Source organism: Gallinula chloropus, assembly GCF_964237585.1.
Source record: "Gallinula chloropus genome assembly, chromosome: 1".
NCBI classification, from domain to species: Eukaryota; Metazoa; Chordata; class Aves; order Gruiformes; family Rallidae; genus Gallinula; species Gallinula chloropus.
In genome coordinates, this window is record NC_140085.1 from 144,359,286 (window position 1) to 144,377,044 (window position 17,759).

The 17,759-nt window shown below is 44.6% G+C and overlaps 2 protein-coding genes across 2 annotated transcripts; both read right to left on the minus strand.

Annotated features, from left to right (window-relative positions):
• Window positions 1-10,111: 10,111 nt before the first annotated feature.
• Window positions 10,112-10,525, minus strand: LOC311205497 (histone H2A-like; the record flags this gene model as incomplete). The annotated part of the gene is made up of 1 exon (XM_084279935.1): window positions 10,112-10,525. One exon carries the CDS (start codon window positions 10,523-10,525, stop codon window positions 10,112-10,114), a length of 414 nt encoding a protein of 137 aa, XP_084136061.1.
• A 5,721-nt stretch (window positions 10,526-16,246) lies between these two features.
• On the minus strand, window positions 16,247-16,666 carry LOC311205506 (histone H2A-like; the record flags this gene model as incomplete). Its single annotated transcript, XM_084279949.1, has 1 exon — window positions 16,247-16,666. One exon carries the CDS (start codon window positions 16,664-16,666, stop codon window positions 16,247-16,249), a length of 420 nt encoding a protein of 139 aa, XP_084136075.1.
• Between the last annotated feature and the right edge of the window lie 1,093 nt (window positions 16,667-17,759).

Genomic DNA, 17,759 nt, shown 5'->3' on the forward strand with positions numbered 1-17,759 from the left:
ATTTGAGTGAAGGAGTGGCTGCAAGTTCCCTACTGGCATCTGTGATGGATGCTTATGTGGAGATTGCTCTGAAGACTCACCTTACTTGCCTGTTCCAGACAGCTCACACATTGCAACTTCCACCCCTCTACCTTATTAAACAGGGTAAAAGCCTATGTATGACAAGGCTGGACTGCATAAACTGTCTTAATCTAAACATCTGTCACCCACGTAGATTTCGGCACTGAACATCTAGAAGTAGCTGCCATGTCTCCTTCTCTAGTAATTTCTGGATCTCTTTTTTCCACAGTGGAGAAACAAAAAATGTGAGTGATCTCATAGCTGGTTATGATTCACCATCTAAAATTTTGTCATTTCTCTGGGGCAAAGAACCTCATATAGCAAATATCATCTATTAGCCTTATGAGCTGAGAGATCAGCAGAGAAAGTCTGAAGGAGAAAATATGGCAAACTTGAGAGAAAAAAGTTTTGAATACCTTTACAGCAAAGCCTCTGCACCCAAGGGTTACTATAAAACAGTTCTGTACTGCAGGGAGGGAGATACTTGGGCATAAATCACAGAATCACAGAATCACAAGGTTGGAAAAGACCTTTAAGATCATCAAGTCCAACTGTTCCCATCCTATGCTAAACCATATCCCTAAGTACCTCATCTACCCTTTTTTTTTAAACATGTCCAGGAGTGGTGACTCAACCCCCTCCCTGGGCAGCCTGTTCCAGCCCTCACAACTCTTTCAGTAAAAATTTTTTTCCTAATATCTAATCTGACCCTGCCCTGGCACAGCTTTGTGCCATTCCCCCTTGTCCTATCTCCTGTCACCTGGCTGAAGAGACCATTTCCCACCTCTCTACAACCTCCCTTCAGGTAGTTGTAGGCAGTTGTAAGCAGTGATAAGGTCAAATACGTGCTTCTGGAGTGTAGCTACCTAAAATGGCAACCAGCAAAAGTCCTAAATATGAACTACAACTTCCAGCAGAGCAGGAAAAAAAAAAAGCAAAACATACATGAACTGCTCTCAGGGCACAGAGAACCAGCAATCGTGGGTGACCCATGAGTAAAACAGTAGAATCTAGGAGCCTTGTTCAGCACAGGGCCAAGCTCACATTTCCTCTCATCACCTCGGAGTGAAAGGATGCGTGGCAGCTGCTCACCCTGATGGGCAGCACGGCCTCAACAGGGGCTACACCAGACACTCTGCTACACAAATAAGCACCGAAAACAGCCTTCAGTTATAACTTGGCATTCTTATACCACATCTTTTCCTTCATTTCCCCACCTGCATGTAGTCTGTCTAGTTCCACAGACTATGAGTAATCTAAAATAACCCGAAGTCACTATTTTGTGGCTTGCCATAGGGCACCCACTCGACTTCCAAGAGGACAGGAATGCTTGACATAGCAATATTGGGACCGGTCAGCAGAGGGCAACGCCAATATCGAATTTGTGATGCTCAAAGTAGAGGCACACCGGGCCCTATCCTGCTCTGTGGAGCGGCGGCTGCAGGTGTGCTGTGCTTGATCTGCTTCTGGCTCAGGTGATGAGTGGGTTTGGACTTTATGCAGCCCTTGTACTAACCCATACAAAGCATTTCCAATGTTTCCTCTCCTTACAAAGCAAGCAAAGGTGACAGAAGATGGCAAACCAATAAAACACACAAATCTCAGCGTGGAGTGAACTGCAGGTACTCTGTGCAGCTGGGACATCCATCAGCGACATCAGAGCTCTAGGTAGGCAAAAAAAGAAGAGCTTTTCCAGGCACCATTTCATCTCCATGCTTCCATCTGCCCACAGCTTCATTGAATTGTGGACTACCATGTACACGCATTTTCTACTGCGTGTTATTGGAAGCATCCATTTTCCTTGACAGACAACGGCTCCATACCACAATTGATTCAGGGAAGTAACACAACATGAAGACAAACGTGTTTTGCAGCGCTGGTAACAAGAGAGGTTGCCAGAGGAGCTCTGTTTTGAAATTTTTCATTGCTTTGCTTTACAACTAAGTCACGTAGCCTTGGCTACAGCTGCCTAAACCTAAGCTGAAAACTACAGCACGGGATATGTGCAAAACTACTGTGCAATTAATGTCTTGTTTTACCAAAGTAAACGAACACTTCTGTCATCAACGGAACTGGCAAAGGCATTTCTATCAGATTGGTACTTTGAGGAGGATCTCTTACTTTTTTATTTGATGAAATACACTTTTTATTACCATTTCATTAGCATAATGTCATGCTTTGGCCCTTATTTCAGTCAGGGCATACATCAGAGTTTTTCCCCTCACAGAGCTGCCTATTTCCATCTGACTGATAGGGATGGGCTCGTGGTTTCAGCTCTCCACCGTATTTGCCTAGAACTGCTCAGCAGATTCAGAAGTTAATAGATGAGGACAGATGGATAATCAAGCAAATGATGTGCTGCCATAAATTTTGTTTTCTTAGGAGGAAGGCCAGAAAATGAAGGGAGTAAGGCAGCTGAGTAGAGAGCCTGTAAATGGGAAACTGGATGTCTGCACTCTAGTTCTGCCTCTCTTGATACATAATGGTAACCCTACATTTCACTGGACCCTACATTTCACTGAACCACCTAAGGGAATGATGTCCATACTTGCCAAAGTGGCATGTGCACTGCTGAAATGGCACCTTTCTACCTGACTCAGCTTTGCCCTTTGTGAAACAAGGGTATGGTTACGTATCTGCCTCAAAGTTTTGCTATGATACCCAGTTCGTTTCTGTTCAGAAATAGTTTCAAAATCCTCAAAAGTGTCTATTAATCAACCTGTATAAACCTCTGACCTTCCAAGGAAGCCAAATGTTGATGAGCTGGATGTTTGTCTGAATTTGTTCCTATTCATTATGTCTAGAATAAATAATAACATTAATTACTGTAATAGACTAATAATATTTATTCACAGAAGTTACCTCCTAATCAAATAATTTAATTTTATTCTCAAATAAATGCTGCTACCTTATTACCTTAATGCATCATTATTTATTGGTGTCATTAGCCCTACTCCCGTAAATGTTTAAGTACTCCTTGGTGTATGTTTTGCAACACCAGGTGACAAAATCCACTTCTGCATTTCTCCTGTTCAGACTGGTAACACCTCTAATGAAAAAAAAAAAAGCCCTTTTCTTGTTGTTCTATCCCCAGATTTCTGAGTATGTTATCATTTCTCTGCCTGATGGGCTTTAGGGCAGCAGTGAAGTCTCCTAACTGTGTTTGTTTCTTCTTCAGCAGCAGATGTTTGATCTGTTGGTGGCCCCTGCCAGGGCTGGTACGAAGCTTAATGAGCTGCATTCACTTTCAACAAGTGCTGTGGAAGGAAGAATATGTCTGGGAAACATCAGTGGTCCTGTTGAGTAGGTAATGGGACAGCAGGTATAAATGCACAGCCAGAACGGTCAGAAAGTACCCTGATATTCATCTTGCTTGACAACCCTCATAGCATAAACCAAAGAACATCACCCAGTAATTCCTGCCACAAAGGGAATTATTCTTTGTTTTGCTTTATTCTATCACAAAATGCTACTGCACATGATAAATTTTACATTCGCTTCCTGCTGATATTTACGCCGCCCTTTCCTTCACTGTCTCTGTCTCTCTCTTTTTACAGCGTTTTCATCTCCATTCTCACATTTCACAGTTTTTCACTGCTCCAGCACTGTTTCTCCCAACAACAACTTCTACTTTAGCCCTTCCTCCTCCAGTTGCTCAAGCACAAGGTGTCCTGGTACAGACGAAAGAGGCGATGAATGCGCTCTGAGGGGAACATGCTGTGAGGCAGGTACCAGAGCGAGTTTCCTTTAAGAGGAGCTGTAGAATGCTAATGTTATGAAAGCACATTAAAACCCCCTGGATGTGAAAGGGTAATTTTACTTTTTTCCAAAATTACAAAAAATTACAATTTAAAGAAATTTTGGATCCATGAAGGGAAATTTTTTTAAAAAATGGATTACAGGGAGTAGAAGGGGGAATATAGAGAAGCTTTTCTCAAGCACTTAATAACTTGTGTACTCATTTCTGAGTATTTCCGGGATGTAATATTGCTGCCATTGTTTTCTCATGGAAAGGCATCAGGAGGGCACAAGGGAAGTGCTCAGCCAGAGGTAGGCTATGATCTGCATTTCAAGACAATTTCACTCCCGTTTATCTATCTCCATCAATCCAAACAGATTTACACCCTACTTGTAGTGAGAACTGGGTTGATAATCATAAAACCACAGAAAGATAGAATGCGTTAGGTTGGAAGGGACCTTCAAAGCCCATCCAGTCCAAACCCCTGCAGGAAGCAGGGACACCTTTAACCAGATCAGGTTGCTCAGAGCTTCATCAAGCCTGACCGTGAATGTCTCCAGGGATGGGGCCTCCACCACCTCTCTGGGCAACCTGTTCCAGTGATCTACCACCCTCATAGTGAAGAACTTCCTAATGTCTAATCTAAACCTATTCCAGTCTAGTTTAAAACCATTTCCCCTCGTCCTGTCGCTATGTGCCCTTACAGACAGCCCCTCTCCACTTTTCCTGTAGGTCCCCTTTAGGTATTGGAAGGTTGCTATAAGGTATCCCCAGAACCTTGTCTTCTCCAGGCTGAGCAACCCCAACTCTCCCAGACTGTCATTGTAGGAGAGGTGCTCCAGCACCCTGTGGTCCTCCTCTGGACTCGTTCCAAGAGGTCCATGTCCTTGTGCTGAGGGCTCCAGAGTTGGGAGCAGTACTCCAGGTAGGGTCTCACCAAAACAGAGTAGAGTAGAATCATCCCCCTTGACCTGCTGGTCACACTTCTTTTGATGCCACCCAGCTCATGGTTGGCCTTCTGGGATGCGAGTGTACATTTTTGGCTCACATCCAACAGTACCCCTAAGTCCTTTTCTGCAGGGGTGCTCTCTATTGCAACATATCCCAGCCTGTATCGGTAATGAGGATTATCCTAACCCATGTGCTAGACCCTGCACTTGTCCTTGTTGAACTTCATGAGGTTTGCACAGGCCCAGCTGTCTAGCTCATCCCTCTGGCTGATATGTAGAAAGAAGCTGCCACACTAGCAAATGGGAAGTACACTGAGGCGAGCTCCCCAGGTCTACTACTGAATGGCATCCCAGTGAACGGGGTACATGTACATATTACCTGAGACAAGTTGGGTCCCAGGTACGTCATCTGATGTGTTACAATGACTCTGATAGGAGAGATCAAAAAGGGGAAAAAAATGCTGAAATGAAAAGGGGCGTGAAAACATGGGAAGGGAGAGGGACTGGGGTGTGTGACAGATGCTTAATGTTTCCTTGGCAGATGCACAGGCTATGTTTGTGTTCCCTTACAGCAGCAAGCATCTTCCTTGGTGAATTCAGCTAGCAAAGCATGATTTAAGCCTCATCAGGCAACGGCATGATGTTTGAACAAATAGAGAAGCTCATTAAAACATTTGTTTCCTAGTTCAAGCAGCAGTCTTCACTGTCTTCTGGGCATCTCTGAGACTCAGAGACATTGGAGCTTCAAAAGAGAAAGTTGGCCAAATGCTGTGACGGCTTGACACAGCCCCTCACTCTTTGCACCCCTGAGTCATCAATTCCAGTTTAACCAGTGCTCTGGCTACAAGGAGAAAGAGCCAAGCCTCTCCTCTGACCTGGATAAAAAGCAGCTATTTTCAGCTTGCTAACTCCCACTTCTCTTGCGCTCTGCATTATGCAAGGTAGGCCTGTTGTACTACATGACACGATACCTAGAATCACTGGTGTGATTAGAAGAATAGAAGTGGGAATAGAAGTGTGCTTATGGGCTGAGATCACATCTGGACTAGATATTAAACAAACAAACAAAAAAGGAATAAAAATGTCAGCATCCCTGCTGATTTTCCTAACCAGACTCCCCCTTTCTGTTGCTGCGGTGGCCAAACTGAGCCTTAGACAGCTTTGTAAACACCTGGATCAGAGGCATGCATAGAAGAAACACCTAAATAGTGATGCTTTGGAAGAGGAGAGGTGATGTTTAAGAACACGTGTGCATCATCCTTAGTTTGGCAGTTACAGAGCTTGCACACTCTCAGACAAAGGATGCAGCTAGCAAGTTTATGCAGCAAATGTTCTTTCTGGGCTGCCACTTCAGCAAGTGCTTTTAAAATCTAACTCAGCCTAGTGAGCAAGTCCCCCCATTCTTTGCTCTTTCAGAGCAAAGAGATACCACAGGGTCAGCCTGCACATTTTGCTGCTTCACTGGCTACATGTTTTCTGAGAGTATGGGACTCCTCTCCCCCACTGCCAAGTTGTTGCAGGCAGAATAACCACTGAAATGGTTACTAGCTGTGTTTAAGTGAACTTGTCTTCTCCTTTTTTGGGGTAAAATGATTAAGACACCCCACCATGATATAGCTGGCAAAAATATCCTCACAGATGCTATGCACAGCACTGCAAACAAAGCCACATGGATGGCAGGAGCAAGCTGGAGGGAGGGAATACACTTTTCATCACAGTACTGGAAATGGTCGCTCTGTTCCCTCCCACACCCTGTCTTCATATAACCCCTTGTTTAGGAGTCTAACGAGCTGCTTCTAGAAACAAACCCATAATTTCCAGTAGTTCTAGCACTCAACAGCCTCAGAATAATCAATGAACATTAGCTAGTTAATAAGCAATTTGCCCCCCGAAGTCAAGGAAGTACACGTAAGTTGTGACAGCAAGGGGAGCTGAGGAAGAGAGCCCAGGAAAGAAATGAAGCTGGCAGCGGTGGGGGTGGAAACAAGAGCAGACTGACCCGGCTCCTGGGGTAGCCTTCACAAACCATGTGCTTTACATACTATCAAGGTATTTATTTGGAGTAGTGCACAACCTGGTAATGATCAGAGCTGAGGCTACACAGGAAGACTGGATATATGCTTTTGTTATGAATTTAAACTGACACTGGATTTATTTTTTTTAAAATCAAAGATTAGTTGTGTCCCATTGAAGCATGCATAATGTTGTAAGCACGCATATCTTCAAAAAGAAGACAAAATATGATTCACAGCTGCAGGAGAGAAACAGAATTGGGAGGATTAATGAGTTCCCCAAAATTAATATCTTAACAATGGGCATTATCTTGTCAGTTGTCTTGAGATTCTCCAAAAATGAAAAGAAAAGAAAAGAAAAGAAAAGAAAAGAAAAGAAAAGAAAAGAAAAGAAAAGAAAAGAAAAGAAAAGAAAAGAAAAGAAAAGAAAAGAAAAGAAAAGAAAAGAAAAGAAAAGAAAAGAGGGAAAAGAGAAAAGAAAAGAAAAGAAAAGAAAAGAAAAGAAAAGAAAAGAAAAGAAAAGAAAAGAAAAGAAAAGAAAAGAAAAGAAAAGAAAAGAAAAGAAAAGAAAAGAAAAGAAAAGAAAAGAAAAGAAGAAAAGAAAAATGCATGCACTGGCTGCTCGTTTAGGATTGCAATAGAAAAACTGTATCCATGAGCACAGAGAACAGGACAGCTCCAGCAAGGCATATTTCAGGAAGCAGCATGGCTAAAGGTCAGCTCTAATTATTAAAGACAGAGTAGAGCTGTGTGATAGCATCTGGGACTCCTGCATGCTCTTGGGATGCTCTTTCCCTGGACTTGTCGGTGTCCTCTCATTGTTCCAGCACTCCCTCAGTTTGTTCTCATCTGCTGGAGGTGACACCTCTCCCTGCCTTGCAGAGGGGGAGCTGCTGACCCCAGAGCACCAGCTGGGCTGTGACAGACTACATCTGCCCAGGCTTCCTGCTTCTGGAGCGATGGGATGCCCTGAGCTTGCTGGCCACCCTGCAGTCACACTTAAGCCTACGGAAACTTTCTGACAAAGCTAGATGAGTTTAACCTAAGATGTTTGGCCACAGAGAGACCAGGCTGCACCCTGGGCAGCAGCTCCTCTTGGCTAGTTTGTCCCAGCACAGGCCGTACAGCTCCTTGACATGGGGGCTCTGTCTTATACAAGCCAGGGTCAAGCTTTGCTTCCTCTGCAGAAGAGCTGACACTTGGAGAAAGTTCTTCCTTAGTTTCCACCTTTTTTGTAAAAAAAAAAAAAAATTAAAAAATATGATTTCTATAGGCACAGAGGTGTGCTGAAACCTCCTGTTCCATGGGTCATATTGCAATCCATGTGCTTGGAGTGTTACAGCTTTTGTCCATACAGACGCCTTTGAAATCCACACAGGGCTTCACAGTTGCAGCCCACATCATGGAGGCATTAAAAACAGCCTCTGCTTCAGCAGCTCCAGCCATCATCCCACCCTTGGTCTCTTCTTCCCACCCCCATGCAAACTTTGAGGTTGTCCTAAACACCCCTACAGAGGGAGCGCACAAGCGGTTTGGCACAGGTTTTGCTTTACAAAGGAAAACAAATAAAACCAAGTTCAACACACAACCCCAGCAGCCTGGTTCACAGCAGATGTCACAAGCAGCTGTGTAGGCACAGCAGAGGAAGCATCACAGCATGGCAGGAGATGCACAAGCCCCTGCTGCTACAGGGTGCCCATGCTGCAGGCAACAGGCCAGGAGCCAGCCCCGGAGCTGGCGCAGCGTGAAACCTAACTGTCAGCATGTCTGGGGAACAGGGGACTGTTCTTCTTGATGTGCAACTCCTACAGTCAATGTTGATTGAAACTCCTGTGGAAAAACACCCAGCAAGCCCTCCAAGGAGCCGCTGTTGCTTTCCAAGACAGAGGGCTTAGCTCGTGGTGCAGGTCAGCAGCATTTCACACTCTCCACCTCTGGCCAAAGGCTGCCATGCCCTCACAAATAACAATGGCCGATCTTATGGCTACTGCCCCCAAAACATTTGCCCACTATCCACGCTTCTCTCCAGTGCCCATAGCAGCCAGTTACAGAAGGACTGACCTGACACCAACAGCCTCTCCTGCCTTTGTCTACTCACAGACTAGCTTCCAGCAGGTGTTTGCAGTTTAGACATGTGCTGGAGGTTTCACATACAGAAAGTCCTCTGGCTGCCGTCCCACAACTCCTCATTTCTGGCTTCTTGCCCTTCATTTAAATTCTGTAGCCCATCTACGCAAAGAGGCTAATTCTCTGCCATTTATTCTTCAAAAGGTCCCAGTTCTCACAAGACCAGAAAACCAGGAAGGTATCAGAGTTACGCTAGTAAAAGCAGCAGCATGATACTTACTACTGGGCAAATGTGAAACAGAAGCTCCCAGACCTTGGAATGGTAAGGTTAGCCTTGAAGCAGTTCTCTTTTTACCTGACTGGATTAATATATTTGAACCTGGAGGACACTAGGGCCTTCCTGTTCTGAGTTATGCATAATTCAAACACCTAATAATGCAGTTACAAAGCTCTGAAGTTTCAGCAGCATCTTGCCAGTGAAGCTGTCAAAGTCTTTGGCAGCGCAACAAAGAGATAAACAGTCTCTGGTGGCGTCCACCGGAGTGTTACAATCCAGACTGTGAATCTAATCATGTTTAGGCAGCCTTTAAAGTTGTGTAGATGGAAAACAAGAATTTTAGAAGGTCCTCAGAAAGGCCACGTCCTGGATTGCCTCTCAATGCACATTTCCTTGATTGGGATCCTAATGGAAACTCAGAGGACAATTCCAATACCATCTTTGAACCAAGGGGTGTGCAGTGACACTCTGAAGTTACAGCACAGCCTACCTCTATATCCAAATGTTAGAGATGGTAATTCATCAGCTTCACCATCAGTATAAGGCAGCCCAGTTGAAGTTTCACAAGTGCATCAACTCACACTGATTAGTTAACAAGGTCTGAAGTGGTCAGATAAAGCAAACTTCTACACATAAGGAGAGTCCAGCCATGCACATGAAGACACAAGCTTTAAAGACCGCAGAGCAGGTTTCCTTAGATAACTGCACTGTCAAGAAAAATGTTCTGTTTGATGAAGCAGGCATTTTATAGAAGAGAATAAGATAGACATGAGTCCTTTGCACATTTATTTATCCATAGAAGTAGTCTGTTGACTTCCTTCTTTTGAAGGACATAGCTAGGGAAGCCTAACTAGCAACCCTGTCTTTAGCAGCTTTTCAGACATACACACAGTTAAACACACGCATCAATTTTAATCAAAAATGCAAAAACACACAAAACCCCTCAAAGCTGTGTTAACTCTAAGCCAGCATTAACACCACCACAAGGTCAGGAGCCTGGTGGTACCTAGAATTCCTGAGACTGGACATACTTGTGTCGTGGTTTAAGTAAAGTTCTCTTCTTAGGAAGAAGTTCAGGAAGAACATTAGGTAGCACCCCTCCTTGAGCGATGGTGACAGAGGAGAAGAGCTTGTTCAGCTCTTCATCGTTTCTCACAGCCAGCTGGATGTGCCGAGGTAGGATCCTGGCTTTCTTGTTTTCCCGTGCAGCGTTCCCTGCCAGCTCCAGGATCTCTGCGCTCAGGTACTCCAGCACTGCAGCCAGGTAGATGGCAGCACCAGGACCCACCCTGTCAGCGTAGTGCCCTCTTTTAAGGAGTCTGTAGACACGGCTCACAGGAAACTGCAGACCAGCCCTGGCTGATTTGGTTTTCTTTGGCGCAAGGAGAAGCTTTGTGGTTTTTTTCTCATGTCCAGACATTCTAACATCAATCTAGTATACAGAGAAAAATAATTAGAAACCCAAAACAAACAGGCACAAAACCTGAGCATTTTAGTTCTTTCTTCCTCCTCCTGTCACTGCTTTTCTAATTGCCTTACAAGTCACTCTTCACCTCTCAGAAAGTTTGCTAATTGTTCATGCTTCTGTCTGAAGGAGCAGCTGAGTCATAGAATCATTAGGGTTGGGAGGGGCATCCAGAGATCATCGGGTCCAACCCCCCCTGCCAAAGAAGGTTCCCTAGGACAGGTCGCACAGGTAGGCATCCAGACAGGTTTTGAATATCTCCAGAGAAGGAGACTCCACAACCCCCCTGGGCAGCCTGTCCCAGGGCTCCGTCACCCTCACTGTGAAAAAGTTCTTCCGCGTGTTGGTACGGAACTTCCTGTGCTCCAACTTGCAGCCATTGCCCCTGGTCCTGTCCACACAGACCACTGAAAAGAGGCTGGCCATTTCCTTCTGTCGTGGTTTTACCACATCTGAGAGCTGAGATCCACGCAACTGCCTGCTCTTTAAAGGGAAAGAACAGGGGGAGAAGTGTGTGGGGTGTGAGGGAAGGGAAAAAGAAAGGGACAAATAACAACCCCAAAACCAAGAAACCAAAAGCCCGTGGGTTGGGACAAGGATAGTTTACTAGAATAGCAGAAAAATAAAATATAACAATGCTAACAGGACTTTAGAGCAACAAATATACGAAACTGTTGCTACACAATGCAGTTTCTCACCCAACCCGCAGCTCAGGCCGTGCCACCCAGAGCTGTCCCGGAACCCCACCGTTCCCCAAAAACCGCGCATCCCAGAGCCACCCCTGCTCCTCCTCCCATCAGCCCCCCTTTATACTGAGCAGGACATAATTGACATGGAATACTCTCTTTGGCCAGTTTGGGTCACCTGTCCTGGCTTTGCCCCTCCTTTCTCATGAATAGAGAAATATGAAGAGCTGAGAAAGTCCTTGACTGCTTGACCACAACTAAAAACAGGGTGTTATCAGCACTGCTTTCATTTTAACTCTCAAACACAGCATTCCATCTGCTGCTACATAAGAAGTTAACTCCATCCTGACCAAAACCAGGACATTATCCACCTCTTATTCCATACCATTTACATCATGACCATATCCAACCATTTACGTCATGACCATATCCAACCATTTCTTTTGGGTACAACCAGTTTCTTGTTTCAGACACACATATATGTACACATGTATACACACACATGTGCATACAGGTAGTATTCCCTTAGTCTATGCACCATTCCACTGAGTTTGTTGAGTAAATTAACATTTAGTCCATGATTTTCAGGCTCCATTTGTTGTAACAGTTTCTCATGGTGTGAGTATGTGATATTGGATCGCTGCATGCTGCATCTCAGGCTCTCGACCGATACACCTGACATGGTCCATGCTCATAGTCTGTGAATCAAAGGTGTTCATTTTCAAAGGGAAAGAGGAAAAAAAGTTCTTGGAAGGCCAGGTCTTGGTCCCATCATCGTGGCACTCTTCCTTCATTGACTTGTATGACTCCGGCTGTAATTCCATTGGTACAACACACAGCAACATACAGCAATTATAGCAATAATGAATATACAGTAATGGGTTATTTAGCAATTATTACAATACAATTTCTACTTTAACTATATTGGCTATTCTCACCTAAAATTAAATCCCTTTGAGGTACACATCGAACTTCTCCATCCTTCTGCATTACCCACCAAGTACAGCCAGGTCCTTGAGCAAAACCAATCCCAGACATGGGTTTACCTTTGCCTGAAGCAGGGATGACCCAAACCGTCTTTCCTAATATACCCTTCATATGCACTACTGGGACTCTGTCTCCTTCTACAGTACGTGGAAATTTTGACTGGGCAGGGCCAGCCCGATTGGTAGATCCCCTAGAGTTAACTAACCACATGGCTTTGGCTAAATATGTATCCCAATGTTTGAATGTTCCAGCACCCATCGCTTTCAGGGTAGTCTTTAAGAGCCCATTATATCGTTCAATTTCCCAGAGTCTGGTGCATGATAAGGAATGTGGTACAACCCACTTTCTGGGGTGCCGTGTCACCACAGGACTTGCCTTTCAAGGCCCAGGATTGTATTCCGGGCAGTGGCATGGGGTACGGGATATGTTTCTAGTCAGCCGGTGGTTGCCTCCACCATTGTAAGCACATAACGCTTGCCATGGCGTGTTTGTGGGAGGGTGATGTAATCAATCTGCCAGGCCTCCCCATATTTATATTTCATCCACCGTCCTCCATAACAAAGGGGCTTCAAGCGCTTCGCTTGCTTGATTGCAGCACGTCTCACATTCATGGATAACTTGTGCAATAGTGTCCACAGTTAAGTCCACCCCTCGATCCTGAGCCCATCTATATGTTGCATCTCTCCCTTGATGACCTGAGGAATCATGAGCCCATCGAGCTAGGAATAATTCACCTTTACGTTGCCAGTCTAGATCTACCTGAGCCACTTTAATTCTAGCAGCCTTATCTACCTGATGGTTGTTTTGATGTTCCTCCATGGCCCGACTCTTAGGCACATGGGCATCAACATGACGTACCTTTACAACAAGCTTCTCTAACCGGGCAGCAATATCTTGCCATAAGTCAGCAGCCCATATGGGTTTTCCTCTATGCTGCCAGTTGTTCTTTTTCCACTGCTGCAACCACCCCCACAGGGCATTGGCCACCATCCATGAATCTGTATAAAGGTAGAGCATTGGCCACTTTTCTCTCTCAGCAATCTCCAGGGCTAGCTGGATGGCTTTCACCTCAGCGAACTGGCTTGATTCACCTTTTCCTTCAGTGGCTTCTGCTACTCGTCTTGTAGGACTCCATACAGCAGCTTTCCATCTTCCATGCTTTCCCACAAGGGGGCAGGAGCCATCAGTGAACAGGGCACATCGCTTCTCATTCTCTGGCAGTTTGTTGTAAGGTGGGGCTTCTTCAGCACGTGTTACCTCCTCATCCTCTGGTGACATCCCAAAATCTTTGCCTTCAGGCCAGTCTGTGATCACTTCCACAATTCCTGGGCGATTAGGGTTTCCTATTCGAGCCCACTGAGTAATCAGTGCAACCCACTTGCTCCACGTAGCATCAGTGGCATGGTGTGCAGAAGGGACCTTCCCTTTGAACATCCAGCCCAGCACCGGCAGTCGGGGTGCCAGGAGGAGCTGGGCTTCAGTTCCAATCACTTCTGAAGCGGCTCGAACCCCTTCATAGGCAGCCAGTATTTCCTTTTCTGTTGGAGTATAATTGGCCTCAGATCCTTTGTAGGCCCAACTCCAAAACCAGGACGCTGTCTCCCACACTTGAGATACTTAGAAACATTAATAAGATACCCTCTTAGCCTTCTTTTCTCAAGGCTGAACAGCCCCAGTTCGTTCAGCCTGCTGCTCTAGGAGAGTCTGACAAGTTTCCAGCCAAGAGGCATCTCCAAACTCAGTCAGAGCAGCAGGCCAACCATCTGCTGGGTTTGAAATAAACTTTTCAAGAGAGTAGGGTAGAACTTAGGAGCAAGGTCTTCTGACCCAGTATCAAAGGAAGACTGCTGGTAAGGAGAAAGGTTAATCAAACTAGGCTTCAAGATACCTAACAAGTGTTCAGAAACCCTGTAGGGAAGCTTCATTGAGCTTACCCCTGATAAGGAACCTACGCAGTTTCTGCAAGGATGACCTTGTGAGAGACAGAGCTAGGAATTCATATCTTTGTCTGCAATAAGAACAACAGGCAAGAACAACACCTACCAGAAACCACTTCAAATGGATCTTGTCTTCCAGAGGTGAGGGAACCTATTGCTGCAAGAGAACAGGCCACAGTCAGAAACAAGGCTTATAGGAATGAAAAAAAAGCTTTGTTTTACACCAGACACTGAAATTTCTCTGCTCAGCACACTACCAGGCCACTACAAATGCACAAGTATCACCTCCCTCTCTGGTACTGCATCCATTATAACACCTACTACAGACACAAAGTCTCAGGTATTAAGTGGCACACGTTATTCCTCAATGCATAACACAGAGGAACTGAAAAGCAAACACAAGAAAGTTCTGCTCTTTTATATGGAACTGTTCTCCAGTTTTAATCATTAGTTGTTTTTAAGTAATGAAAAGCTCAACCCAGATGCAGGGAGGAACTAAATCAGACATGAAATTAAAGTGCTTAAAAAATACAATAAAAAGTTATTTTAGGAGATTTTTGCAGGCCTGGAAAGATAAGCTTTTAAAAATAGCTTTTACAACCTACCATTATTCCACTCAAGTATTTATCTAACACAAACAAAGCAGGCTGTCATTTCTCAAACACAAACTCTCACCTGAAAAAGCTTTTAGCTTGGCTCCTTCTCCAACACGACACAAAGGCACAATTCCTAGCAAGAGCTGCCCTCTTTTAAACTCCACAGCAGTAGCCCTGTCATTAGCAGCTCTTGCATTGTTTAATGCCACCTGGGTGAGCAATGATTCAGCCCCTGCAAATAAAAACAATCAAGGTTCCAACACAAGAGAAACTCATCATAGTCCTTGAGAGTATGAGGACTTACCCCTACTCCTTGTAGAGCTACTTAGCACTTTGTTAGCTGATCAGCTCTGGAAACAAGCCAAATATTAACCACCTCAGAGATCTGCAGGTATTTCTGATTGGCAGTTCATGTATTGCATCTGGAAGGGGCACATCTCACCTCCCTGCAGTCACCAAGAATTAAACCCAGCAACCTGTCCCACTGCTCTTTGTGCTACCAACAGTGATCAATTTGCTCTATGATCACGCTGCAGAGCTTGGAATGACTCAGGACCTAAGGCACTGGATTCTCTCTCTTGGAGGACTTGGCCTGTAGGTCACAGAGTCCCTTTTTTTCCCCCCGAAAGGAATGCATAGCTTGTGTTGCAAGGTACAGTATGCCTTTTCTAGGGTCAATGGTGTGGTGACACAAATAGTTTTCTTCTTCAATACACAAGCTCTGGAAAGTTAAGCCTGCCCTGCCAGAGACATTTGCTGGGTGGCTGGGTTAGAAGACATCTTACCTCCATTGTTGTGAGGCCATAAGGGTGAATTGTCAGGTCACTGTGCTATATGGTTAACTTACAAATGGGTTGAACCATGGGCTAGAAGGAAAATAAACAAGATTGTTCTTCATAAAGAAAAATACTTAAAGCCTTGATTTTCGAATTGGACCAGTACCTCACTAAAAACTCTGTCTGGGGGTAAGTGGAGGTAGGGTCACAGAATTCACTCAGTGACTTTTATCACACAGCATAGAGCAGTCTGAAGAGGGACTTCTTTACAAGCAACAAGACTTTACTTTAGGAGTTGGTGCCCTTGTGCTTTAGAGTTGAACAACCTGTGAGCTAATCACACTATGACTGTGATGGAGGAAAGCATCACATGAATGGCAATGTGGGTCTGGACTCCTCTGCCTACTCCACAACAGTTACCTGTAACATGTTTTCCAAACTAAACATGGACTTTCAGCAATTTGGGTGGTACACTAGATTTTTTTTTTAAGTTTCCTGTGTTGCCCCATCTCTGGCACAGGAGCTAAGAAAAGGAAGGAGAAGAGTGTTTTACATTAGGAACTTTATTACAAGCTTTTAAAAAAGCATTAAAACTAGCAGAAGAAGTTACTTGACAAAGAAGCAAACACATTCAAGTCAGTGCTACTGATCCCATCATCCACAAGTGCCCAGAGCAGACCAGGAAAAGCCAGCTTCACTGGCTACCACCCTGTTTCACAGAAGGAGCAGCATCTCTGACAGTTCTCTTGGGAAGGAGATCGGAATGGATATTTGGCATAACCCCTCCTTGAGCGATGGTGACAGAGGAGAAGAGCTTGTTCAGCTCTTCATCGTTTCTCACAGCCAGCTGGATGTGCCGAGGTAGGATCCTGGCTTTCTTGTTTTCCTGTGCAGCGTTCCCTGCCAGCTCCAGGATCTCTGCGCTCAGGTACTCCAGCACTGCAGCCAGGTAGATGGCAGCACCAGGACCCACCCTGTCAGCGTAGTGCCCTCTTTTAAGGAGTCTGTAGACACGGCTCACAGGAAACTGCAGACCAGACCTGGCTGATTTGGTTTTCTTCCGTGGAGCTCCAGGTTTGCCAGTGTCAGCGTGCTTCTTTCCGTGTCCAGACATCCTGACAGGTGAGGAGACACAAAGGGTTGGAGATCTTTGAGTTACACAGGTGCTTATGCCACAACTGATAGCAAGCAATGACAACAGCAGAGTTACACCTTCTGCTCTTCCACATCAAGGGGGAAGCTTGTTTTCTTGTGGAAAGAGGACACCACACACCAGCGTTCATTAAGAGCAGATAGAAGGCTTTAACTACTCCTACTACCCTTCTACAGCCAGCTTTTTAGGAGAGAGGTCTTATTGTAAGACTAGAGTAGTCTAACAACCTGCCAAGAAAGAGAAGGTAGCTCAAAAGAAAAGAAGCTTTTCCCTGCTGCTTGGAATGTATTTGGGATTGAGGCACAGTGCATCTTCTTCAATAAAGTTTTCTTAAGCTCTGTAACTGTTACCTCAAATGTAACTCGAGGCCAAGACCACCTCTTCTTCCAAGAGGAATCTATTTTCCAGCTTCTTCCATTATCAAATTCAATTAAACAATGGAAAGAATCCTGCAGCCCACAGCATCTCATATACAAAGCACTTCAAGATGCTTTCATACAAAGTTTTTATTTCCCCAAGATATATTCACTGGCTGCTACACGGGTTCTGGGAGTGTTCTGCACCAGGAAAAGGAAAGTTTGACTTGGACAGCACAATGCAGACTGAATAACAGAAATTACTATCAATTTTTTCAAGATTAAGGAAATTCAGGCCAGTTAGAACACTCTTACAGTGGCAAAGCTACTCATTTAAATAACATTTAATCTGTGAGTAAATAAGGTAGTTTCTAGTCTGTCTGCAACATATAAGGACATCCATCACTAGATTAACATGTGGGTTTTGGTACAGTTTTAGGGAGATACTTGAGTATTTAAAGAGAGACCAGAATAAGATTTAGGATGAAGTAACAAAGAAAACCTCAACCCATAATGAAATTTAAGCAACTGAAGCCATAACTGCTTATCCTTATTATCAGACAAGAAGTATCCATATTCTAGCTGCTCACATTACCAACAAACCACACTACAAACACAGCTAACTCACAAGCTAACATAAAGCCCACCATAACCCAAATTCTTTCACTACTGATAAATAGAAAAATATATCTCATTAC